This window comes from Paramormyrops kingsleyae, chromosome 3, assembly GCF_048594095.1.
Source record: "Paramormyrops kingsleyae isolate MSU_618 chromosome 3, PKINGS_0.4, whole genome shotgun sequence".
In the NCBI taxonomy this organism is placed as follows: Eukaryota; Metazoa; Chordata; class Actinopteri; order Osteoglossiformes; family Mormyridae; genus Paramormyrops; species Paramormyrops kingsleyae.
Genome location: NC_132799.1, coordinates 42,905,946 through 42,932,080, shown reverse-complemented (window position 1 = coordinate 42,932,080; position 26,135 = coordinate 42,905,946). Strand labels below are relative to the sequence as shown.

Sequence of the window (26,135 nt, the reverse complement as noted above, 5' to 3'; positions counted from 1 at the left end):
CGTGCCTGTGTGTGTCTGTGTGTGTCTTCTCCGGAGAGTCGCCACCTTGTCGTGGTGGGGAGGCTTGCGTGTGCCAAAGATCCCGAGAGCGATACCGTCTGGAGCCACGCTCCTGGTAGGGTCACCCTTGGCGGTAAGGTTGAGGGGGAGGTGCCAGACAAAGCGCGACTCAAGAAAGACCTCAACAGCGGAGCAGGCGGAGGATTGTGTCCAGGCATGCAGGTGGATCACAACAACGGCTGTGAAGGTGGAAGAAGGCTGCAGCAGAGATGGACCTTCAGCTGTTTTGGAGTCCATGCCGTTGATAATAGGTTTGTCTCTGTCAAGGACCGTGTGGTGGCTGTTTATGCCCCAGTCTCCCCACATTAAAAGAAGCCACGCACAGGCGTCCACCTGTTGGGATAAGGTTTGTGGTTCGAGAATTGGCCTCTTCAGCCATCTGAAGATCCACAATAAGGACCCTCCAGGTGGACCATCATACTCGATTGCGAGTGATCGCCGGTGATGCCTGTGTGTCTCTGTGTGCATGCATGCCTGTATGCCTGCGTACGTGCGTGCCTGTGTGCATGAGTGCCTGCCTGTGTACGTGCGTACATGTGTGCACCATTCACACCTATGGTCAACTTGGTAACTCCAATTAACCTCAGTATGTTCCCAGAGGCGGGTAGCACGGTGCTGCAGTGCTTAGCACTGTCGCCTCACATCTCTGGGACCTGGGTTTGAGTTTCTGCCAGGGTTCCATGTGTGCAGTATGCATATTCTCCCCGTGTCATCATGGGGTTTTCCCCCACAGTCCCAAAACATGTTGTGGCGAACTCAGGTTAGAGGGATGGTGGAGAGGGCAAATCAAACGCTGAAACGGAAATTGGCCAAAATTTCAGAGACGACAGGCCTGCCCTGGGTCGATGCAGGAAGGCCGATGCGTGTTTTGTCTCCCTCACGATATGTTACACTGGAAACCGTGGATGGGGATTTTCTGACTTATCTCACAGGTCTGCAGTGAGCGATAGGTGCAGCCTGGGACCAGGTTCGTGCCAATTGGAGGAATGCGGACGGTAAGCCGTTACAAGCTGTGACACCGCTCGAACCAGGGAACTGGGTGTTAGTTCGTGACTTGAGAGGGAAGAGATGGACCACGCCGAGATGGAGGGGACCACACCAGGTCCTGATGGTTACCCCTCACGCAGTGAAAGTGGAGGGAATCGACGCCTGGGTCCATCGGGTCCACTGCAGACGCGTGTCCGACCCTGGTGGTTCCTTCAAGACTGGCCCCCGAGAGGGTCACAATTGTGTGGAATCTACGGGATTCCGTACACCAATCATGATATGGCAGTCCTAAATCAAACTTGCTCCGGCTCTTTGTCCGTCATGGCTGCTCTGCTGACTGCGTGCCTATTCACGGAGCAGACGGTCTCTTAGTCGAACTGAGCAATGGTTTGGGGTTTATTCCATCCCTTGGTGTAGCAGACCTTCAGACAGAGGTGGCTGCCCTGCAGACTGCAGTTGAAAAAGTGACCAGTCAGACACTTGACACTGTGAAGGCCGTTAAAGGTGAATTATCCACAGCGAAGCAGGTAGCTCTGCAAAATCGTGAGGCATTGGATCTCCTATTAGCTGAGAAAGGTGGTGTTTGTGCTATAGTGGGGAAAGAATGTTGCACGTACATCCCTGATTCCTCTCAGGCTGTGCAGGATCTAGAGGACGCAGTGCACAAACAGCTGTCTGAGATACATGAAGAGCATGGCCTGTTTGAGTACAGCTGGGACAATTGGTTCTCCTCACTGGTTTATCCGGGGTGATTAAACCATTAGTTTTTAGTATATTGCTTTTGCTTGTAGTGTTGCTACTAATCATATTGCTAGTTCTGTCTTCCCAGGCAAAATCTCTTATGTTCCTGCAGGCTCCCTCTTTTCCATAAGTGGATGATCCTCCCATTCCTGCCTGGCTCTATGGACCTCAGCCCCCGGTCGTCATCAATGTCACCAGCAACACCAACACCGCTGGTGACTCGTGTTCCATCCAACCGCCACCGGCCCACTTCTGCCCGTTGCGCTTTCGTCCAGAGGACTACTACACCGTGGACTCTGATTATTTGTGAACAGCGCGGATCTCGCGTGTTCAAAAGGGGGGAGTGTAGAAGAAAAATTGGACATTGGTAGGCCCGGGAGGGGAGGCATATTGGGTCTGTTATGTCTTAGGCTTTCGGCAAGAAGAGATTGTTTTGAACACTGCTCTACGTTTGAGCTCCATTTGTTGGTGTTTTGTGACCAATCAGGACTTAGAAGTCCTTATAGGGAATTGGGAGTTATGCTTTATCAACTGGTTGCTCTGTGTGCTCGGGGTACTTGGTACCGAGCGCCAGAGTGTGACGGGAGCGTTTGTTGGAATTGCTGGAATAAAAGAGATTTTCTTTACTCACCAAACTGAGAGGTCCAGACTTTTATTCTAGGTAACTCTCTGTGTTATCACACTGTAAAAAACATCTGTAAAATAAGTCAAAAGTCTGCCAGACAAAACCTGTTAACGGTGAAAAATATTTTCAGATAAGATGGTTAAAATCTGTTAAAATACAGTAACTTTAACTGATAGGAATACAAATTTATGCCATACTTCAACAGGTTTTGTAAGTTTTCTATCACATTAAGTAAGTTTAATAACATTTTTCAAGGTTGAATGATTATCTGTAAAAATAAGTTGTTAAATCACTAAATATTTTTGTGAAAAAAAATGGAAAACTGTCAATTTTAAATATCCTGTAAAACATTTAATTTAACCTGTAATTTGAAGATTTTTAAGCTATAACTAAACAAGCCTTGTCTGGTTTTGGAAGGACCAGTTATCTATACGTACCACATAAAAAGACAAAAAGATCAGGTGGCAAGATAGTTTATTTTGCTTTTTCATTATTTCAGCACATTACCTATTGAAATGGAAAAAATACAGTAAGCAAATTAGTCTCCAACTTGGGACAAATAACCTTAATAACCTTAGGTAACAACTGCACAGCTTCCAAAAAATGTACAGAATTCAACTGGACCTTTTGGAACAAAGACTTAACTAGCCCTAACCCACATGAACACGGGGAGAGCATGCAAGATCCACAAAGAAAGCCTCAACGGGCATTCAACCCGGGGATCAAACCCAGGACCTTCTCACTGTGAGGCGGCAGCAGAAACCGCTGTGCCACCACACTGCCCACATATGAACATAAGAACATAAGAAATTTACAAACGAGAGGAGGCCATTCGGCCCATCAAGCTCATTTGGGGAGAACTTAACTAATAGCTCAGAGTTGTTAAAATCTTATCTAGCTCTGATTTAAAGGAACCCATGGTTTTAGCTTCCACTACACTAGCAGGAAGACTATTCCATACTCTAACTACACGCTGTGTAAAGAAGTGCTTCCTCAAATTTGTTTTAAAATGTTCTCCCGCTAATTTCCACTTATGGCCACGAGTTCTGGTATTTAGACTAATATTGAAATAGTAATTTGGCTGAACAGCATCCAGACCCGTTAGAATCTTATAGACCTGAATCATATCCCCCCTTAGTCTCCTTTGCTCAAGGCTAAACAGATTCAGTTCCGCTAACCTCTCCTCATAAGACATTCCTCTAAGACCAGGAATCATTCTCGTAGCTCTTCGTTGCACCTTTTCTAAAGCAGCAATGTCCTTCTTGAGGTATGGTGACCAAACCTGCACACAGTATTCTAGGTGGGGTCTTACCAAGGAATTATATAAGTGTAACATCACCTCCCTTGACTTAAACTCCACACACCTAGAGATATAACCCAACATTCTATTGGCCTTTTTTATTGCTTCCCCACACTGGCGAGAGTGGGACATGGAAGCATCAACATACATACCTAGATCTTTCTCGTAATCAGCTACCTTTATTTCAGTGGAACCCATAAAATATCTGTACTTTATATTTCTGCTCCCTGCATGGATTACCTTACATTTATCTGTGTTAAATTTCATCTGCCAAGTATCAGCCCATTCGCTAATTAAATCCAGATCCCTTTGAAGCCTCTCTGCTGCTAGATCAGTATCTGCTACACCGCCCACCTTGGTGTCGTCTGCAAATTTAACCAATTTACTGTATGTATTTGTGTCAATATCATTAATGTAAATTAGGAACAATAGTGGTCCTAAAATTGAACCCTGCGGTACCCCACTATGAACGGAGGCCCACTGTGACATTGTGCCTCTAATAACTACTCGCTGCTTCCTGTCAGTTAGCCAGTTTTTGATCCAAACTGCCACAGTTCCTAAAATCCCTGCAGCTTTAAGCTTTAGCAAGAGCCGTTTGTGGGGGACAACATCAAAGGCCTTCTGGAAATCTAAGTAAATCACATCATAGGCCTTTTTGTGATCAATTTCACTTGTAGCTTCCTCAAAGAACTCAAGTAGATTCGTTAAGCAGGATCTACCTCTCCTAAATCCATGTTGGCTATCCTTTATAATGTTATTTGCATCTAGGTAATCTACCATTTTCACTTGAATTATAGCTTCCATTATTTTTCCAGTAATGCTAGTTAAACTGATTGGCCTATAGTTTGCTGGATTACTTCTATACTTCTATAGATTCTAACGGGTCTGGATGCTGTTCAGCCAAATGACTATTTCAATATTAGTCTAAATACTAGAACTCGTGGCCATAAATGGAAATTAGCGGGAGAACATTTTAAAACAAATTTGAGGAAGCACTTCTTTACACAGCGTGTAGTTAGAGTATGGAATAGTCTTCCTGCTAGTGTAGTGGAAGCTAAAACCCTGGGTTCCTTTAAATCAGAGCTAGATAAGATTTTAACAACTCTGAGTTATTAGTTAAGTTCTCCCTAAACGAGCTTGATGGGCCGAATGGCCTCCTCTCGTTTGTAAATTTCTTATGTTCTTATGTTCTTATCCGTTAACCAGTTATCAATCCAGGTCGCTACAGTTCCTAAAATACCTGTTGCTTTGAGTTTAAATAAGAGCCTCTTGTGGGGGACAACATCAAAAGCCTTTTGGAAATCTAAGTAGATGACATCATAGGCCTTCTTATCATCAACTTCCTGAGTAGCTTCCTCAAAAAACTCCAACAGATTTGTTAAACAGGATCTACCTCTCCTAAATCCATGCTGGCTATCCCTCAAAATGTTATTTGAGTCCAGGTAATCTACCATTTTCTCTTTGATTATAGCCTCCATAATTTTACCAGTTATACAAGTTAGACTGATTGGCCTATAGTTTGACAAATTACTTCTATCCCCTTTTTTGAAAATGGGCGTTATGTTGGCATGCTTCCAATCAGAAGGTACCACACCCGCAGATAACGATTTCTGGAATATTAAAGTTAAAGGTCGGCAAATAATATCCCTCATCTCTTTTAAAACTATAAGAACATAAGAACTATACAAACAAGAGGAGGCCATTCGGCCCATCGAGCTCGCTTGGGGAGAACTTAACTAATAGGTCAGAGTTGTTAAAATCTTATCTAGCTCTGATTTAAAGGAACCCAAGGATTCAGCTTGCACTACGTTATCAGGAAGACTATTCCATACTCTGACTACACGCTGTGTAAAGAAGTGCTTCCTTAAATCCAGTTTGAAATGTTCTCCCGCTAATTTCCACCTATGGCCACGAGTTCTTGTATTTGAACTAATGCTGAAGTAACTATTCGGTTGAACAGCATCCAAACCTGTTAGAATCTTATAGACCTGGATCATGTCCCCCCTCAGTCTCCTTTGCTTGAGGCTGAACAGATTTAGCTCAAATAACCTTTCCTCGTATGACATTCCTCTAAGACCAGGAATCATTCTTGTGGCCCTACGCTGCACCTTTTCTAAGGCCGCTATGTCCTTTTTAAGATATGGTGACCAAACCTGTACACAATATTCTAGGTGAGGTCTCACCAAGGAATTGTATAATCTTAGCATTACCTCCCTTGACTTAAACTCCACACACCTGGAGATATACCCCAACATCCTATTGGCCTTTTTTATTGCTTCCCCGCACTGGCGAGAATGAGACATGGAAGCATCAACATACACACCAAGGTCTTTCTCATAATCAGCTACCTTTATTTCAGTAGGTCCCATAAAATACCTGGACTTTATATTTCTGCTCCCTACATGGAGTACCTTACATTTGTCTATGTTAAATTTCATCTGCCAGGTGTCAGCCCAGTCACTAATTAAATTAAGATCCCGCTGTAGCTGCTGAGCCGCTAGTTCAGTATCTGCTACACTTAGCGCTTGACAGCACTGAACAGTCTGCCACTGACACACACAGGCTCACCTTCTCTCCTACTCTTTCCCTGCCCTTCTGTTGTTGGCTTTTTAAAACTTAATTTAGTTTGATGCAAGTTCTTCTTCATGTCTGCATTTCGCTCAAGACCACACTATGATGTATTAGCTTACGTGAAAAAACATACAATCAGTCTGCCGGCTTTCCCAACTCTCTGAATCTGTAGCGTAACGTGACGTCAAGTGCCGCTGCCTGCAAAGACAGATAGAGGCGGAGATTTCACTTGAGATTAGACGGAGAATGTGAATTTAATTGGGAGAAAATACAGACGACATTTGGATTCGGACACGGACCAGGTTCTGTGTTTGGCATTGATCATCACTGCTGGATTTCAGCTTTGACTAATTTGAAATTTCGGGAAAAAATACCGAGGACATGACCTCGGTGTCCTCAATGGTAGATACGGCACTGCTTATGAGGCCTCTGTGTGGAAACAAAGGGGATGCTAAGGACTCTGATGGTCTGTTTCACAATCGTGATGGATTTTTGGTTGTGCCTTTGTCGTGTGGTTGACACCTTAATAATGCATGCGCATGGTCTTGTCCATTGCGCAAGGGGGGAGTGCTATGAAAAGAAAAAAAAAACAAGGTTTATGAGTTGAAGTTGTACATGGGGTGTCCTACTCAAATATGCAAAGTTATTTTCAAGCAGCAGGAAGAGGGGAAAGCAAGACAGCAAGAGATGACATAGACACAGAAGGTTTGCAGGCAGGGTATGCAGTGGTGGCCAGACAAGGTCAGGACTATGTGACCTTGAAGGCAGAAAGACTGGAAGGAGCCCAGTCAGCCCAGAGAGTCAAGGTGATAGCGGTTATCGAGGCCCTGAAACTAGCAGAAGGAGGGGCTGTGGCAGAGTAAGGAAGGGAAGCCAGCCCTTCCCCCAGGCCTTCGCCAGACAATCTTGGCAGAAGCCCACGGGGCGGGTCATGCAGGGGTGAGACAAATGTTAGAGAATCTGACAAGCTGGTGGCATCCATTTATGAAAGAGATGATGTGGGGATATGTACGGAGTTGCGCTACCTGTACCTTGTATAACTCGCGACCCACAGTCAAGCCTGAGAAAGGACAGTTTCCAATGTGCACCAGGTCAGGGGAAGAAATCATTATAGATTATACAGACATGGTGATTCCAGTGAGAGGGTTCAGATATGTGTTGATGTGTGTGGACGCATTCTCAGGGTGGCCAGAAGCATGGCCCACAAAGAAGGAGGATGGGGTATCCGTAATAAAGTTTCTGATCAAACAGTATATACCACGACACGGGTTTACCAACAGGATTCGGTCAGACAATGGGTCCCACTTTAAGAACGAGGACCTCCGGATGGTGTAGAAAGCGTTGGGATTGAGACATGCATTCGGAACTGTGTATCATCCGCAGTCCCAGGGAAACGTGGAGCGAATGAACCAAACAATAAAACAAAAATGGGCAAAAATCTGCACGCAGACCAAAATGAATTGGTTTGATGCTTTACCACTGGCAAGGATGTCAGTGAGGTGTTCCATGAACAGGAGGACCGGGTTCACCCCCTTTGAGCTCCAGACAGGCAGGCAGTTCCCAGGACCCCAGAAAGGGTTAACCTGGACCCCCGACGAGAAGGGGGAGCAAAATCCTAGGGCATATTATGATTGTTTGCAAGTTCTCGTTGCAGATTTTTCTAAACAGATCCAGGAGGCGAGACCAGAGAACCAGCCGGCCAAACCACACATGGCGGAGTGGGTACTCCTGAAAGTCATCAAACGGAAGTGGTCAGAGCCCAGGTGGACGGGCCCCTTCCAGGTCACTGAGAGGACGTCACACGCGGTTCGTCTGAAAGGTAAAGGTGACACGTGGTTTCACAGGAGCCAGTGCGCGGCTGCGGAGGACCCAGGGAGAACCACAGCAGAGATCCAGGAGGCCCTGAGGGAAGGAACCCAGAGCGTCAGTTCGGCCGAACTAGACGCAACTCAGGTCTCAACAGAAGGGGCAGAATAATCCCCTGACCTGAGCAACCAGAGCAGGGTAGTCCACCCCTGCTCCAACGACCAGAAAGAACAAAAGCACCTCATCCACTGCCAGACAACACTAGGACCAGGATGAAGATCAAGATAAAAAGGGGAATGTTGGGGGAAACAAGTGTGTTATGTGCGATGCTTAAAATGCTTAAAGTGTTAATGATTAGTGGTTTGTGAGCCATGCCAGCCACGGACTCCGAAGGGGGGCCGAGCCTGTGGCGGGCTGGGAGTGGAATTTCCCTGAAGCTTAGGGTTTTTGCCCTCCTTCCTAGGCTGGATGGACAGGATTGTGTGTGGAACTCTTTGGAGTCCTAAAGGGGGGAGTGTGCGCTATGTTTGGGGAAGTATGCTGTACTTGCATTCCCAATAACACAGCACCAGACGGCTCAGTGACCAGGGCACTCGAGGGTCTCCGGACCCTCTCCAAAACGATGCATGCACACTCTGGGATCAATAACATCTGGGATGCTTGGCTGACCTCGGTGTTCGGACAGTGGAAAGGCTTAATGGGCTCGCTTTTATTATCCATTGCTACTTTTGCTGCAATTTTAGTTACTTGCGGGTGTTGTTGTATTCCCTGCCTGCGCGCACTGTCAGTTTGTCTCATCACTACCGTGAGAGAGAAGCGGGATGACACCTATGCGCAGATGATGCCTCTCCTGCCTGTCGGGCCGGAGATGGGCAATGGTCATCTGGACAGCTTTGATCTACACCTCCCCCGCCAATAGGGTGATCTCCTAGTGGAGATCAAAAGGGGGAATGCGAAATTTCATAAATAAGGCAAAATATTAATAATCAGCATAATCAGGGTGATCTCCTTGCGGAGATCAAAAGGGGGAATTGTGGGATTCAATAGAATTATAAAGAACATACAATGAATAGAGGAAAAGGAGAATATAGCTTAAAGCAGGGCATGATGAAGGGGGGGGGTTCATTATGAAAAAATGCAGTTAACTGAAACGAGAACTGACTGGTGCCGGCAGGGCAAGGTTACCTAATCGGGACCGATAGAGGGAGCGACAGAAAACGTCTTACGTATCTGAAGACTTCCACAAGGACAAGTACTAACCGACTAACTAGAGTAAATGTCAAACATGTGGTTGTCACGTAGACGGAAGGTACCGAGAGAGGGGGGGAGATGCCCAAAGGGCTTTAAAAGGGATACAGCTGATACATATGGCAGAGCCTCCTGCTGTACATGCTGAATGTATGTCAGATGGTCGCTCCCTGATTATAATCAGTCAAGAGAATAAACCGGTGATTTGCAACTTCTCCCTGTGTCAGCGGTGAATCTCTTCTCATCCATGGACCCGGTGGAGACGGCGTACTCCAACAATTAAAACGTAATTAAAAATAACACATTAATAAAATACATGTAATGTATTTCTATTCTATTAAAGTTTAACGGCAACCATTAACAGCCCCAAACCATGTGTCCCCCTATCGGCAACACGTGGCATAAGCATTTATGATACCATTTGGCCAAAACCCCCGCGACCAATCAGGACAAAGGATACGCCCACCTCCCGCTTATGACGTCATAGATGGGGAGCTTTAAGCTCCACCCAAACTGCCAGGTAACCTCTCTCTTGATACAGCTTCTGCCGCCACATTAGACCAATCTCTCTGGGCTCCTTTGATCAGCTCCATCACCTAGTGGGGGATGAGGGTCGCAGGTTTGTCCCGCTTCGGTCTTTGTTGTTGGTGTGTGTGTGTGGGGGGGGGCATATGGGCTTGGGGCATCTGAGGGTGGGTTTCTGGGGGGTATCGGCGCTGGGACTGCGGTCCTGGCCTGGATGGGGCTCTGGTGGCTCTTGGGTGGTGTCTTTCTGGCGGCTGCATGCAGTGCTGCTGGAGTAGCCTGTGCTGGCGGATGTAGGTTACCGGCCTGGTGGCTGTGCTGCTCTTGGGTGAGTCTGGGGCGGGCTTGGGGCTCTGGGGGCGCCCTGCCTCCGGGCTGGGGTTCCGGCTAGGGCGGGGGGGCTTGGGTCCTGGTGGGTGTGGGTTGACGCGTGCACTGGGGCCCGGCCCAGGTTGTTATCCCCTCTGCAAGGGGGGGGGGGGGGATTGGGGGTGGAATCCAATAGAGGAGGAGAATGGACCCAACCTGGCTGTCTATTGTCTTATGTAGTCTGAGAGTTGACTGAACGGTGTGGTGGGTGTAGTTTTTCCTCTGTGGTGGGGTCTGGTTGGCTGCCCCGGGCTCTGTGCTGCCCGGTGATGCTGCTGCTCTGGGCCCCGGACTGGATTGCGTGGATTTCGGGGAACGGGGGTGCTTATGGTGGTCAGCGGTTGAGCTGGCTGCAGAGGGGGGGTACTTTGCCCCCCCCCCCCCCGATCCTTTCCTCCCCATCCCTAAATGCTTCCCTCCTCCCGCTGCATCACACCAACACACACTTATAGGGTTTTGAGGTGCAGGTGCGTCGCTGGGATGCAAGGGAGGTATTCCTCCTCTGTCCCCCCGTGACCACCTGTGTCTCAGTCACACGTCACAACTTAGACACTCTCATTACTTACTCTCTCATGACACATACATTTAGGGCCTTGGGGGTGGGCACACAAAATGGCATCCGGAGGGCAGTCTGTTTACTCAGCCTTATCTCTGGTGCCAGTGCCCACTTCTCAATTTTAAGTTGCACATAGACATTGAGGGATCTGGGGAGGGGCCGAGCTGACACCAGCTGTTGATTGGCAGAGGGTGGTTAGCACCATGCCCTTCCCCTGTTTTAAAGCACTTTAGAACAACACGCACCAACACCACATATGAGGGTCTTTTCACACCTCCGTTCTCTGTTCGCCATCTGGAGCCGGGGGCTGAGAAGAGCTGGCCGTCCGGTCGGGGTCTGGGCTGGTGGGCTTCTCGGCTGCTGCGGGGTCCGGGGTGGTCTTCTTGTCCCCACGCCAGAGGAAAAAAGGGATCCATCTCCGAGGTCTGGTGGCGGATTGCCCCTCTGGGGGTGGTGGTGCCTGGATCTCGGAGTATAGAGTATATATGGGGAGTGTGAGTGTGTGTACGGCGTTCATTTCTGTGTGTCTCCATGTTGGGTGAATATTTGTTTATGTGGGCATGAGGGCGGGAACGTATGCTTGTGTATGTGTGCGCCTGTTTGTCTACACGCATGTGTCAGGATGAGTCTTAGACTCCACCTGGAATAACATCTCAGGCTCTATTCCCCCCCGCCACACTCCCTGCCGGTGGATGAGGCCCCCGGCTGCCGATGCGTTGGTGGTTCTCGATGTTCGGGGTTGGATGCTCTGGTGTGTGCTGGCTCACACTCGGCGGTTGCCTGGCGGGGCCTGGCCGTTCCGGCTATGTCGGGCCCCTGCTGGGGGCTGGGGGGCCCTTGGACCTCTGGGCCCGGGGTCCGGTCTGCCCTGGTGTGGCCGGCTGTCGGCGGAGCCTGCGTGCTCGCCGCCACGGCCCCCTGGGGCTCCTGTGATGTGGCTGCCGGATGGCCCCCCTCCGGAGTGCTCCTCTGCCCTTTTCTGGGTGGGGGCTGCAATTGTCCCTGCGGTGGTCCTCCTGGGATTCCCGTGCCCTGGGGGGCCTCTGGATGTCTGGGGCCCGGGTCTCCTCCGTGTCGACTTCATGTCCTGGGTGGGCGGGGCTAAGGCTCCCCACACACACTACTAGACATTTACATGGAGAAACCTTATGAACACCAGCACGCTGACACACACAGTTGTGCACAGAAGTGCTCACGGACACGTGCTCACGGACACACACTGTCTTGATCGGCTGTTGCTTCTGGGCATGTGTTGTAATGCTGGTTGTGTGTGCTGTTCAACAACATTTAACGTTTAATGTTCGTTGTGATTAGTACAGATGTTGTATGTTGTTTTTCTCTCTTCAGCAGACATGGAAGCAGATTATCTGTTTTATTTTTTTCTTTCTCTCCTCTCTCTCCCTCTTTCTATCCACCTTCTTCTCCTTTGTTTCCCCCCCCTCCCTCTCGAGGAAGTAAATAAAAATAAATAAATAAATAAATAAGTAAATACAAATAAAGTAGTCCTCCGCAGACGGGGGGTGGTGGAGGGAATATTAAAAAAAAAAAGAAGTAAATGTGAAAACAGCATTTGTCCAGTCTGTTTAAAGGGAAATTACTTTCCGAAATCATACTGAGGTGAACTTTTAGTGGCCCAAAGCCTTTAATTTCCCGCGATCCTGCCTGAAATTGATCATATCAGTGTTAATTTTGTTGATGTATGATTTCGGAAAGTCATTTCCCTTTAAACAGACTGGACAAATGTTGTTTTCACATTTACTTCTAACAGCATATTCAAATTTGGAGACATTTTTTGACACATTTCAGGCAGGAACTAAAGGGATTTTCACCTTCAAATCCAGCTGGGAAGAGAGCGCACATACACATTGGTTGTCAATACAGTATGTGATGATTTCTGACCTTGAGGGGCAATGAATTGCTGATATAATAGGTACAGTGATTCTGGCAAGCCAATTTCTCTTTTATTGACATAAGGATTTCTTAAGTTATTGGCATAATAGAGCGCACATACACATTGCAGAATGTGCCTGCAGTTGTATCGTCTGCATTGTCACGTCTGTCGCTCTGCAGTTTCACTGCCAAAACCAGGCGGACCAATCAAAGTTGTTGCAGTCGCCGTCACCACGACTTATAGTTATCAGGGGATAACTCTGGGGAGGTGCGACATAGAATGGAGAAAATATGTGAGAAACCATCCTAGCCAGACACTTTATTAATCGCTATGACTTAAGTAACAGATGTTTAATCGCTATTTTGAAATAGACAATACCAAATGATAAACGGGATAAAATTTTTCAATTGGCAAGGAATATATAATACCAAAAAAACTTTATGTATAATTGCTTTTAATTTAGATTATACTTTTGATAAATCAGTGACCAAATTTGTACAGGGCCTTTAGCGATAACGGAGCGGCACAATATCCACAGACTATCCATTGTCATGTATGGCAACCCAGGTGGCAATGACTGTCATGTACCGCCAGGGGAGACGAGTTCTGTACCATCGTAATGGGCCAATAGATTACCCACTGTCACGTAGAGTAAACCACGTTGCAATGACTGTCATGTACCACTAGGGGCTTTAGCGTGCCACTGTCATAGAGCGCATGCCACTGTCCCGTCAAAGCGCTGTTACGTGCCACGGTCTTTACACGGTACATGACACTGCCATGTAGTAACGTAACAGTACAGTAAACTTGAAGATCTATGTAACCACTGCTGACACATTGGTTGTCAATAGGTGATGGTTTCCAGGCAGGAGTTCAAGGGGTTAAACGTTTGATCCAGTGAAAACTCACTTCAGAATGACAGTTCATGATGTCTACAAGTGAAATGGCCCTGGAACATACCAACAGGAACTGGCTGACAGGTCAGGGATATCCCAGCCCATTCTGAGGTCTATTATTCCTCAAGTTGTGGCTGGTTTTAACTGACTGTCAAGACAGTATATTAAGTTTCCCTAGTGTGGATGTATAGGCCAATACTACAGTGCAATTTGCAAAAACCTCTGCCTCTCCTAATGCTGTCAGTGCTATTGTATGCACGCACACACATCACAATAAAAGCACCATCAGAGAATGAAGCCGCTTTTGTGAACAGATGGGCAGTATTTCAAAGACTTTGAGAGATTGTATTTTATGCGCATTTAAAATAATTGACAAAATGAGTAATTTTATGTATTTGTTTGTTTGTTTTCTGTCATTTTAAGAACTTTGATTACCAGGCTTACAGACTTTTAAATGTAGCCCCTCACTGTCTTTGGCTAGATACCAGTAAATCACGTGACACCCTGTTGGGCCCAGCTTGCTCATTGTGAACATTATTTTCCTATGACCAGTAAACCAAGGAAAGAAGCTGCTTTGGTGCCCGGTGAAAATTGCCATGGCAAAGTATGTAGGAACATATGTTATCAAATATTGCTCAATGAATGTCATTATAGGAGAGAAAAATAAAGCAATTAGCAAACAGCAGTGCTGTGCTCTAGAACCTGTGGATTATCTTGCTAGCCTGCTAGTGACATTCTAGTTAACTTCACAGGCATGCCAAGGCAGTGGCATATTGGGGTTTGTCATATATGCAGACTTAATTACTGTTGGAGAAGTTAACTGTGCTAAAAATCAACTAAGCTGAAATGGAAGGGTTGTAGTTGTGCTAAAAAGCTAAATTGCAATGGATAGATTGTAATGTAAGGGGGTAAATGAAGGAGAATATGTTTTATGTGTTTTAGTTGATTAAGCTGGGAGAAGCACTGCTCTTTCTCACACAGAAATTATTTACTGTCTCTTCAAATGATTGCTTGTAAACTTAGAGATCAGGGAAATTAGCTTAGTCTACTGTTGCATTTATCATAAACATTGTTTATCTTCAAGATAATAGGGTTGGCAATTCAGGCATCTTACGTGACACTTATGGCCAATGCATACTTCACTTCTCTGCGTGCACTTTTGGTCGTGGACGAGGGGACGTGACGAGAATTTCATCTCCAGGGGCTGGCTATGAACTGCTGCCATAATATACATCTGCAGACTCTCAATGCCACTATCAGGCCCCTCTGGTTGGTGGATGCATTTGTGTTGAAACCAAAAAAACATGTACTTTATCGGTTTTACATGTTTTTAAAGTGGAATTCTAAGGCACAATTAGGCCTAAAGGTCTGTATCAGCAGCAGAATGGCCATGCAATTTGGGTTTAACACAGAAAATCCCTGTACTTGCAGCACTCAATGAATTGCCTCTGTTTTATTGCATTGCACTTGAAATATGAAGAAGCTTGTAATTCAATAGCAAGTGTACATAGCGATTTTCAACATGTACATGAGTTTAACTAATCATTATTTTAACTCAGCAAATTTTTTGTCAAAGTTCACGATGTTTTAAATGAACACACAGACAGAAACTGAATGCAAAATAATTCATATTTATTTAACAGAAATACAATATTTATCTTATCTTAACCTATCATATATTATCTTATTTTATACAATCTTAACCTTATCTTACTCTATCCTATCTTAATCTTATCCATATACACTCACCTAAAGGATTATTAGGAACACCTGTTCAATTTCTCATTAATGCAATTATCTAATCAACCAATCACATGGCAGTTGCTTCAATGCATTTAGGGGTGTGGTCCTGGTCAAGACAATCTCCTGAACTCCAAACTGAATGTCAGAATGGGAAAGAAAGGTGATTTAAGCAATTTTGAGCGTGGCATGGTTGTTGGTGCCAGACGGGCCGGTCTGAGTATTTCACAATCTGCTCAGTTACTGGGATTTTCACGCACAACCATTTCTAGGGTTTAGAAAGAATGGTGTGCAAAGGGAAAAACATCCAGTATGCGGCAGTCCTGTGGGTGAAAATGCCTTGTTGATGGTAGAGGTCAGAGGAGAATGGGCCGACTGATTCAAGCTGATAGAAGAGCAACTTTGACTGAAATAACCACTCGTTACAACCGAGGTATGCAGCAAAGCATTTGTGAAGCCACAACACGCACAACCTTGAGGCGGATGAGCTACAACAGCAGAAGACCCCACCGGGTACCACTCATCTCCACTACAAATAGGAAAAAGAGGCTACAATTTGCACGAGCTCAACAAAATTGGACAGTTGAAGACTGGAAAAATGTTGCCTGGTCTGATGAGTCTCGATTTCTGTTGAGACATTCAAATGGTAGAGTCAGAATTTGGCGTAAACAGAATGAGAACATGGATCCATCATGCCTTGTTACCACTGTGCAGGCTGGTGGTGGTGGTGTAATGGTGTGGGGGATGTTTTCTTGGCACACTTTAGGCCCCTTAGTGCCAACTGGGCATCGTTTAAATGCCACGGCCTACCTGAGCATTGTTTCTGACCATATCCATCCCTTTATGACCACCATGTACCCATCCTCTGATGGCTACTTCCAGCAGGATAATGTCACAAAGCTCGAATCATTTCAAATTGGTTTCTTGAACATGACAATGAGTTCACTGTACTAAAATGGCCCCCACAGTCAGCAGATCTCAACCCAATAGAGCATCTTTGGGATGTGGTGGAACGGTAGCTTCGTGCCCTGGATGTGCATCCCACAAATCTCCATCAACTGCAAGATGCTATCCTATCAATATGGGCCAACATTTCTAAAGAATGCTTTCAGCACCTTGTTGAATCAATGCCACGTAGAATTAAGGCAGTTCTGAAGGCGAAAGGGGGTCAAACACCGTATTAGTATGGTGTTCCTAATAATCCCTTAGGTGAGTGTATATAGGAATAATATTTAGCATCCCCTTAAAAAAGAGATTTTTATATTATGTAAATTACAAGTGTGTTAGCTGAAAAAATGAGTTCTCATTCTTATCACAGAACAACATTAGCGAAATTGTTTCCCCCCATCTTGAACAGGTACAATATTGTGATCTTCGGTGGAGTGAAACCCAACTTGAGCGAGCGTATAAAAAGAGTTGAGCGAGCACGTAGCCGAGATGTGTGAGAGCGAGAGACACACTGTGAGCGAGAGCACGGTGGCCGAGTTGAGCGCGCGTAGAGCAAAAACATTGCTCGCGCATGTCCTTCTGCACGCTCAGGAATGTGGCACTAATATAACGGCATAATTAAAGAGGCGTTTTATGCCATTGGAGGTAATATATAGGCAAACAAACTACAGTCCTATAGCAAATTTCATAATCGGACTAATATTCTCATCATCCAGGATTTCCAAATGTGATTGGGGCACTGGATTGCACCCAGATCAGAATCAAGACCCCATCAGGTCCAAACGAACCAGACTATGTGAATAGAAAAGGCTTCCACAGTATTAACGTACAGGTATTGTAACCTATAATATACTGCCAATAAGCAGGCTGACATACAGGAAAGTTGTTTTACACAGTGAATTCTCAGGTGACCTGTGATGCATCATACCTTATTTCAAATGTGGAGGCTAAATGGCCAGGGTCTGTTCACGACTCCGAAATATTTAGGGAGTCACACCTGCGTCGGACACTTGAACAAGGTAATACTCATACATATTTCTGAATCATGGTGACGCGTGCATTGTAATCACAACTGTTACCTATTCCACAGGTCATCATGATGGCATCCTGGTTGGGGATAGGGGATATGCCTGTAGACAGTTAATGACCCCATTCCCTAACCCCAACCCTGACAAACCCGATATAATGCAGCTCTGTGTAGGACAAGGGCACGAATTGAAATGACCTTCGGCCACCTGAAGGAGAGATTTCAATGTCTGAAAAAGCTGAGGGTTGCACCTGACAGAGCATGTGACATAATTGTTGCATGCTCCATCTTACACAACATAGTCACCATCAGAAAAGAGAGGGCCCCTGAGGTGGGGGTGCAGCCTGATGATGACCTTGAGCCAGTGCACCTTGACCAACCCAGCGGCACAGCAGCCAGAGACCGATTTGTGGCCCGATATTTCCAGGAATGACAACACAGTCATTTCAACAACAAATGTTACCTTTATTGTGAAGTCACTTTTCAGCCTGTAAGGAGTACAGAACCAAGTATTCATAAGTTGTATGCGCATAATATATGACTGACAGAGAGAGGCGGATTTGTTACCATTTGTTTTCTAAGTATTTCTATCTGCAACTTAATTTTGGTCTTCCTGAGTTCATTAAATTTTATGTCCTGCTGGATTTTCCTCATTTTCAGTTTCCTGTATGTGATTTTCTGTTGAAGGCATCTCTTGTACAAAACACGTACGTTTTTCTGCAGATGAAAATCCAAGGACAAATGCCTTAGGATTCTCTCTGCACTGTACATGCAGTATAGCATTTTGATTCTTCTTTCCACTTTACAAAGTACTCAACTGACCTCACCATCTCCTCTTCTTGATGTGAGTCATGTTCCAGAAGGGACATGTGTGCTGGCACTGGGCTCCTGTACAGAAGTTATATCATCATTAGAACTGATTGCTCAGAGTGCAGTTTGTTCAAACATTATTCGAAACATTTACCTCTTCCCCTGATGAATGGTCAGACACTGTCTTCATCAACTACATCACATGGGTCAATGTCTCGTTGGTCAGACACAGGTTCAAGGGTTATGACATTCCCTGCAACTGACCCAGCAAAGAAAAAAAGATATATCATATTGAAACGTTGAAAATTAATATATATATTGTTAATAGAAAATAACCACCCAGGGGGAAAGAAAAAAAAAAAAAAAACACATATGGAAATTGTACCACAGGTCCTCTGTGACTGTACCTATGGCACCCGCAGACCACAAATATATGCAATGGTCATCCTGTACCTGAAATGAAGTGACCGCTGCTGCATCCTGCCACTGGCTCCGACGAGGAGTTTCCCCCTTCAATGCCCTGAGACACAGGGCGATGGGCATTCTGCTGGAGAGCCAGCTCTTCAGCGGGGGTTAGGTCTAGACCGGGTGGACCTCCACCAGTTTTATTTTGTCCGCCTTCTATTTGTTCGCTTTGACAGGAATTTTTTTTTTTTTTTTTTTTAAACACGTTAATATACATAGATGGATATACACATCTAATTATTAGAGTGTGTGTATATCATTATGCATACATACACACTTTATGAGATGTCATATTTACCAGTTTGAAGTTTATTTTTGTACTTCACTTTAACTTGTTCCCTCCTTGTTGCTTATGTTAGATCTGGAATTATAACGATTAAATGATGATTCACGTGAGACATTGGACCAGTAACGCTGCATTCAAGGAATATGATAATTGCCAGTAATACAATAATTGCAAACTACTCACGCATTTAATTTGTCGGCAACTTTTTGCCAGCCGTCTTTTCTGGTTTGTGCCGCTTTTGCGGTGTTTCCTTTGGCGCTAATTAAGTTTTTGAACTCCTCATATCCCTCCAGTATAAGGTCCTGCTCGCTTAGGGAGAAGAATTGTGCCCTTTCTTTCGCCATGTTGAAGGAGCCAATGAGAGACTTGCCGATCATGTTTTCTAGACTCGATATATATAGGCTTTTCCAGATGATTGGATCCAGCTGAGATAATCTACTCCTGAAGTGCGTTTCAGGAGCCGAATTAACCGGATGATAGTCACCGGCATTAATTGATCCAAGATGAAGTTTCTGATCTTGGATGATTTAAGCGACGTACGGAGAATACCCCCCTTGTCTTAATTACCATGACACGACAGTATAAACAACAAATGCGCACCGTGTCATCCGCCATCTTTACGTCTTGTATCCTTATATGTTAATTGCGTGACATCTCACTCCGCCCCTTCCCGCAGGCTGCAGCGCGGACCCTCTCAAAAGTAGTGGAATTAAAGTAACTCGTTATGACCAACACTGCTAGTCAGCTAGGTTTGCTAATGCTAACATTAGCAGTGCGCCCTTATGCCGCTTCCTCTCTCAGACAAGACAAAACAAGACAAGATAAAAATAAAGATGCATTTCTTGTCACTTTGCAAATACAATGAGATGTCTTTGGAGGAAGTCTGTAGACGCCATGTTAAGGATAAACCTGTAAGTACAGGTAAAATACATTATACAATACAATATATATATATACACCGAAAATAAAGCAGGAAAAAATCAAATAAAATACTGGTACTGGAAGCAAAGTAACCAGTAACACATCACCCTAATTGGAACATTGGAGAACTCAGTGCCAATGCGTCTATGCGCGCTGCCATTTTTGTTCATAATTCTTACGTTTATTTTGTCAAAGGGCTTAAGAATAATTACAGCGATTATTACAGTTAATTACAGGGATTTGACTAACCCTGGTGTAGATAGTGCTTGTTGTCATTCAAGTAAAGCTTTTGAGAACTTCGTAATCGGCCACCGTAACTGAGCAACCGCATCATAACAAGTCTAATAGCATTTCTAGTTTTGATTTGAACATTCAAAGTGGCTCAGTTCTGCTGTTTCCCAGCCAGCGAGAGGACAAGAAATGAAGATGTCTGTGTCCAAGATGACCGTGTGCCTCAAGAAGATCGACTGGCTCCTGCCAAACGGAGCACTCAGTGTCCGGATTGCTGCGGAAAAGTCACCTGGTTCCATTAGCCATGGTAAGGATGGCAAAATTATGCCCAGTAGTGGTGTGCGATATTACAAGATTTGGTATCGATCCGACACCAAGTAATATATAGGGCAAGTGTCGCCGATACGATACCGATATCAGTACTTTTTAATAATTAAGGTGGATGCATCACCAAATTGTTAAAGCTGAATTAATTTTCATTACACCTTTAAGTGTTTTTGTATGTTTTTAAATTAATTAGTTAAAACCCAGGACAGAATTTGGGGAAAGTTTATGAGTAAATAAATACTGCAGCGCGGAGGTACTGGCGGGCAGCGCGGCATGTTGGACTGATGTCAGCTTGTAAATAGTTCTCAGTAATCGCTTGTGTGATTATAAATGTGCTGTGTGTTATATCATATATAGTGGTTAATCTTTATTGTTTTACGTAGTGTGTGTGTGTGTACTGTATGTGCGTGCGCCCACCGTGTGTATGAGGAATAAACGGGGCGACGAGCAAGGTGAGCAGTGGGAGTGTGTGGGTTGTAGTAGTACGGTTGTAATAAACGCCATCTGGTGACTAAACCCCGAAATATCTTTGCTGTTTAATTATTGCGAGCATAGCTCAGCGCCCCACTATTACAATTCTTTATTATAAATATTATACTGTGTGTGTGTGCGCGCGCACAAGCTTGCCTGGCGCCGCGGAGTCACGTGACAGCCAGGAGCGGCAATTGAGAACGGCAGCACTTAGACAGCCGCAGTGCACTGAGGAGAGACGTTGAAACCAAAGTATCGATCTCATTAAACTGGTATTGATCAATATCAACATTATTATCGATACTTGGATCGATCCGCCCACCACTAATGCCCAGACCAACTGAGCTTGGGGTCACAGCGTTGGGTCAGCCAGCATGCATTAAGTCTCAGACACTTTATATTTGTGACTCTGCTCATGTAATTTACAGTTATGGAAGTATATCATTCAAATAAAGTAAGTTATTGTAATATTAATAGTATTATTTGAAAGGGCTTCAAAATTTTTACAAAGGTTCACTTGTAGCCAAACGGTGATTTACCATGAAACAGTAAACATATCATATACATGGCTCTTATCTACATGGTTACTATATCATGTAATGAAATTAGTCAAATCTGCTGCTATGCTGTTTAAACAGCACCGAAAATCACCACAAAATGGTAAGATTACAGGTGAATTTCTCCCCATACTGTAAATCAGAAAAACAGAAATCTTACTTTAGGTACCTTGAGAATGAAGAAATAATTCAATTTATGGAAAACGAAAGATCTATTATTAACTTGATGTAATAGTCAGTTGTTGACACCAGCAACATGTACATCATTCGATGTACATGAACCTTTCCTGTGTTGTTTGTTTGCTATAGTAAATGCTGTTTTGCACATTAGGGAATCTGTGCACTAACTGGCGTGTTTTTACAGGTCAAGTTCCTCTAGTGAAACGCAGGTTGCCCAATGCAAGACCTACATCTCCCAAGCATTTGTTTCCTGTGTCTAATGAGATGGCAGTAGTTTTCTCAATGTCCAATATTCGAATCTTGTACTTTTGCATTTTATTTTGCACAATTGTATCATTATTCTTTAATTTTTATTCCTTGTTTGATTTTTTTCTTTTACTTTAATTGTATATGGAATGTAGTTTTGTTGTTCAGCAACATAAGGATTCACTGTAATGAAATGTGCTGCCCTCTGTCTTTATCATCCCAAAGGACCAACCAGTAGCAGAAATGGAGGTCGTCGGACCGGACCGCCGGCATCTGTCCCCCTCACCCTGTCTGCCGCCACTGAATGTGCTCCCATCCCGGTGTCAAACAGCAGGTGTCAGCCCAGCTCAGGATGCCGTAGACATATGACGCGAGGCCTGGCAGGACGAAAAAGGAGATGTAAAAGACGGAAGGGGCCTTTTACCAAAAACTTAAGGAAGCTGCTATCCTGCAGTAACACCAATTTAGGGAACCCCTTTGAGTCAGGCCAAGTGGGCAGCAAGATCCCGTGCGTTGATCTGACCCAAAACGACGAGGAGATTGCTGCCATCCTGCATCAAGCCCCGTCAATGTCACAGCCTGAGCCATGCTCACCAGCCTTGTCGTCTACTTCCTTTTTATATCCGTCGCCTGTCCCATCCTCTTTTGCTTCCTCTCCACCTCTTTCTCCATCTGTTTTTATGGACTCTCCTCCTCCATCCCCATGTGTAGCCTCACCTGTGAGCCCAGCTCCAGGCCCGTCTTCAGTTCCAGTCAGTGTCCATCCCACCCCTCTGTGTCAGGTTCCGGCGCAGGATACAGACCCCTCTCCTCAGCTAGTTCCAGGTCCGACACCCCCATTTATATCCCCTTCTGTCGTTATTGAAAAGATGGAACGATTCAATTGGTTGCATAAGTACTATTTGGACAACTACTGTAAGATGACTTATGAAGCCAGGTGCTTTGCCTATCAATCATGTCAACAGCTATGGATTGAATTCTTGAGCGCAGTTGACATCTGCAAGCAATGGAGGAATAGAAACTCCAATGCTTGCTACTCATACAGCGGCAGTGAGGGTGCCCCTGCAACCAGGAGGCATAGTACTCATGTAGATGAGGCCATATTTGCTGATGATGAGTTGGACCAGCTGAGTGTCATCCCCGGGGTCCTGGAGATGGCTGCGGAGATGGGCTGTCTATCGGAAATAAATAGCTATATGCATGCATAAATAATTAGGCGAGAGATCTCATAAGTAGTTAGCATAAGATAGGATAAGAGTAAGATAAGACTGTATAAGATAAGATAACATAGAATAAGATTAAGATAGGATAGATTAAGATAAGATTAAGATAAAACTGTATAACATAAGATAATATATGGATAAGATTAAGATAATATAGATTAAGATAAGATTGTGTAACATAAGATACGATTAAAACAGTATAGATTAAGATACGATTGTGTGACAACATAGGATAAGATTAAGATTGGAAAGAGTAATATAAGATTGTATAAGATAAAATAGGATATGATTAAGATAGTATAGATAAGATTGTGTAACATAACAGGATAAAGTTAAGATAGAACTATAACATGAGATAATATATGGATAAGATTAAGAGAGGATAGAGTAAGATTAGGTTAAGATTGTATAAAATAAGGTAATATATGATAGGTTAAGATAAGATAAATATTGTATTTCTGTTAAATAAATATGAATTATTTTGCATTCAGTTTCTGTCTGTGTGTTCATTTAAAACATCGTGAACTTTGACAAAAAATTTGCTGAGTTAAAATAATGATTAGTTAAACTCATGTACATGTTGAAAATCGCTATGTACACTTGCTATTGAATTACAAGCTTCTTCATATTTCAAGTGCAATGCAATAAAACAGAGGCAATTCATTGAGTGCTGCAAGTACAGGGATTTTCTGTGTTAAACCCAAATTGCATGGCCATTCTGCTGCTGATACAGACCTTTAGGCCCAATTGTGCCTTAGAATTCCACTTTAAAAACATGTAAAACCGATAAAGTACATGTTTTTTTGGTTTCAACACAAATGCGTCCACCAACCAGAGGGGCCTGATAGTGGCATTGAGAGTCTGCAGATGTATATTATGGCAGCAGTTCATAGCCAGCCCCTGGAGATGAAATTGTCGTCACGTCCCCTCGTCCACGACCAAAAGTGCACGCAGAGAAGTGAAGTATGCATTGGCCATAAGTGTCACGTAAGATGCCTGAATTGCCAACCCTATTATCTTGAAGATAAACAATGTTTATGATAAATGCAACAGTAGACTAAGCTAATTTCCCTGATCTCTAAGTTTACAAGCAATCATTTGAAGAGACAGTAAATATTTTCTGTGTGAGAAAGAGCAGTGCTTCTCCCAGCTTAATCAAGTAAAACACATAAAACATATTCTCCTTCATTTACCCCCTTACATTACAATCTATCCATTGCAATTTAGCTTTTTAGCACAACTACAACCCTTCCATTTCAGCTAAGTTGATTTTTAGCACAGCTAACTTCTCCAACAGTAATTAAGTCTGCATATATGACAAACCCCAATATGCCACTGCCTTGGCATGCCTGTGAAGTTAACTAGAATGTCACTAGCAGGCTAGCAAGATAATCCACAGGTTCTAGAGCACAGCACTGCTGTTTGCTAATTGCTTTATTTTTCTCTCCTATAATGACATTCATTGAGCAATATTTGATAACATATGTTCCTACATACTTTGCCATGGCAATTTTCACCGGGCACCAAAGCAGCTTCTTTCCTTGGTTTACTGGTCATAGGAAAATAATGTTCACAATGAGCAAGCTGGGCCCAACAGGGTGTCACGTGATTTACTGGTATCTAGCCAAAGACAGTGAGGGGCTACATTTAAAAGTCTGTAAGCCTGGTAATCAAAGTTCTTAAAATGACAGAAAACAAACAAACAAATACATAAAATTACACATTTTGTCAATTATTTTAAATGCGCATAAAATACAATCTCTCAAAGTCTTTGAAATACTGCCCATCTGTTCACAAAAGCGGCTTCATTCTCTGATGGTGCTTTTATTGTGATGTGTGTGCGTGCATACAATAGCACTGACAGCATTAGGAGAGGCAGAGGTTTTTGCAAATTGCACTGTAGTATTGGCCTATACATCCACACTAGGGAAACTTAATATACTGTCTTGACAGTCAGTTAAAACCAGCCACAACTTGAGGAATAATAGACCTCAGAATGGGCTGGGATATCCCTGACCTGTCAGCCAGTTCCTGTTGGTATGTTCCAGGGCCATTTCACTTGTAGACATCATGAACTGTCATTCTGAAGTGAGTTTTCACTGGATCAAACGTTTAACCCCTTGAACTCCTGCCTGGAAACCATCACCTATTGACAACCAATGTGTCAGCAGTGGTTACATAGATCTTCAAGTGTACTGTACTGTTACGTTACTACATGGCAGTGTCATGTACCGTGTAAAGACCGTGGCACGTAACAGCGCTTTGACGGGACAGTGGCATGCGCTCTATGACAGTGGCACGCTAAAGCCCCTAGTGGTACATGACAGTCATTGCAACGTGGTTTACTCTACGTGACAGTGGGTAATCTATTGGCCCATTACGATTGTACAGAACTCCTCTCCCCTGGCGGTACATGACAGTCATTGCCACCTGGGTTGCCATACATGACAATGGATAGTCTGTGGATATTGTGCCGCTCCGTTATCGCTAAAGGCCCTGTACAAATTTGGTCACTGATTTATCAAAAGTATAATCTAAATTAAAAGCAATTATACATAAAGTTTTTTTGGTATTACATATTCCTTGCCAATTGAAAAATTTTATCCCGTTTATCATTTGGTATTGTCTATTTCAAAATAGCGATTAAACATCTGTTACTTAAGTCATAGCGATTAATAAAGTGTCTGGCTAGGATGGTTTCTCACATATTTTCTCCATTCTATGTCGCACCTCCCCAGAGTTATCCCCTGATAACTATAAGTCGTGGTGACGGCGACTGCAACAACTTTGATTGGTCCGCCTGGTTTTGGCAGTGAAACTGCAGAGCGACAGACGTGACAATGCAGACGATACAACTGCAGGCACATTCTGCAATGTGTATGTGCACTCTATTATGCCAATAACTTAAGAAATCCTTATGTCAATAAAAGAGAAATTGGCTTGCCAGAATCACTGTACCTATTATATCAGCAATTCATTGCCCCTCAAGGTCAGATGGCATTAGATCACAAACGGGAAATTACTGGAACAGACTGCATTTGTCCATTAATATTTCACGCAGAACAAAAGTAACGAGGCCATGTACATTTCAGTACTTTTAAATGCGCTATTTAATTTGAAAACGTAAT

General features: G+C 44.2%; 1 protein-coding gene and 1 long non-coding RNA gene across 4 annotated transcripts; one reads left to right on the top strand and one right to left on the bottom strand.

The window, feature by feature from the left end:
• Positions 1 to 17,540: 17,540 nt before the first annotated feature.
• On the bottom strand, positions 17,541 to 20,344 carry LOC140588327 (uncharacterized). Of its 2 annotated transcripts, XR_011989694.1 has the most exons (6): positions 19,035 to 20,344; positions 18,864 to 18,926; positions 18,554 to 18,732; positions 18,255 to 18,359; positions 18,113 to 18,178; positions 17,541 to 18,007 (listed from the first exon to the last, which is right to left on the bottom strand). It is a non-coding gene; the product is annotated as an uncharacterized lncRNA (long non-coding RNA). The 2 variants fall into 2 exon arrangements; XR_011989693.1 differs by lacking the exon at positions 17,541 to 18,007 and having other exon boundaries at positions 18,554 to 18,718.
• On the top strand, positions 19,543 to 23,497 carry LOC140588326 (uncharacterized). 2 transcript variants are annotated; one of them, XR_011989692.1, is made up of 3 exons: positions 19,543 to 19,762; positions 20,179 to 20,310; positions 22,010 to 23,497. XR_011989692.1 is itself a non-coding variant. In XM_072710342.1 (3 exons), the coding sequence occupies exons 1-3, from the start codon at positions 19,634 to 19,636 to the stop codon at positions 22,990 to 22,992; spliced, it is 1,248 nt and encodes a 415-aa protein (XP_072566443.1). In that variant the 5' UTR covers positions 19,549 to 19,633; the 3' UTR covers positions 22,993 to 23,497. The 2 variants fall into 2 exon arrangements, 1 of the variants encoding a protein (XP_072566443.1); XM_072710342.1 differs by having other exon boundaries at positions 19,549 to 19,762; positions 20,175 to 20,310.
• Positions 23,498 to 26,135: the final 2,638 nt, after the last annotated feature.

Excerpts from the sequence above, each read along its gene's own strand:
- LOC140588326 (XM_072710342.1), top strand. The coding sequence starts at position 19,634 with ATGCCGCTTCCTCTCTCAGACAAGACAAAACAAGACAAGATAAAAATA. Across the intron at positions 19,763-20,174 it reads GCCATGTTAAGGATAAACCT|CCAGCGAGAGGACAAGAAAT; the intron begins GTAAGTACAGGT and ends GCTGTTTCCCAG. Across the intron at positions 20,311-22,009 it reads ACCTGGTTCCATTAGCCATG|GACCAACCAGTAGCAGAAAT; the intron begins GTAAGGATGGCA and ends ATCATCCCAAAG.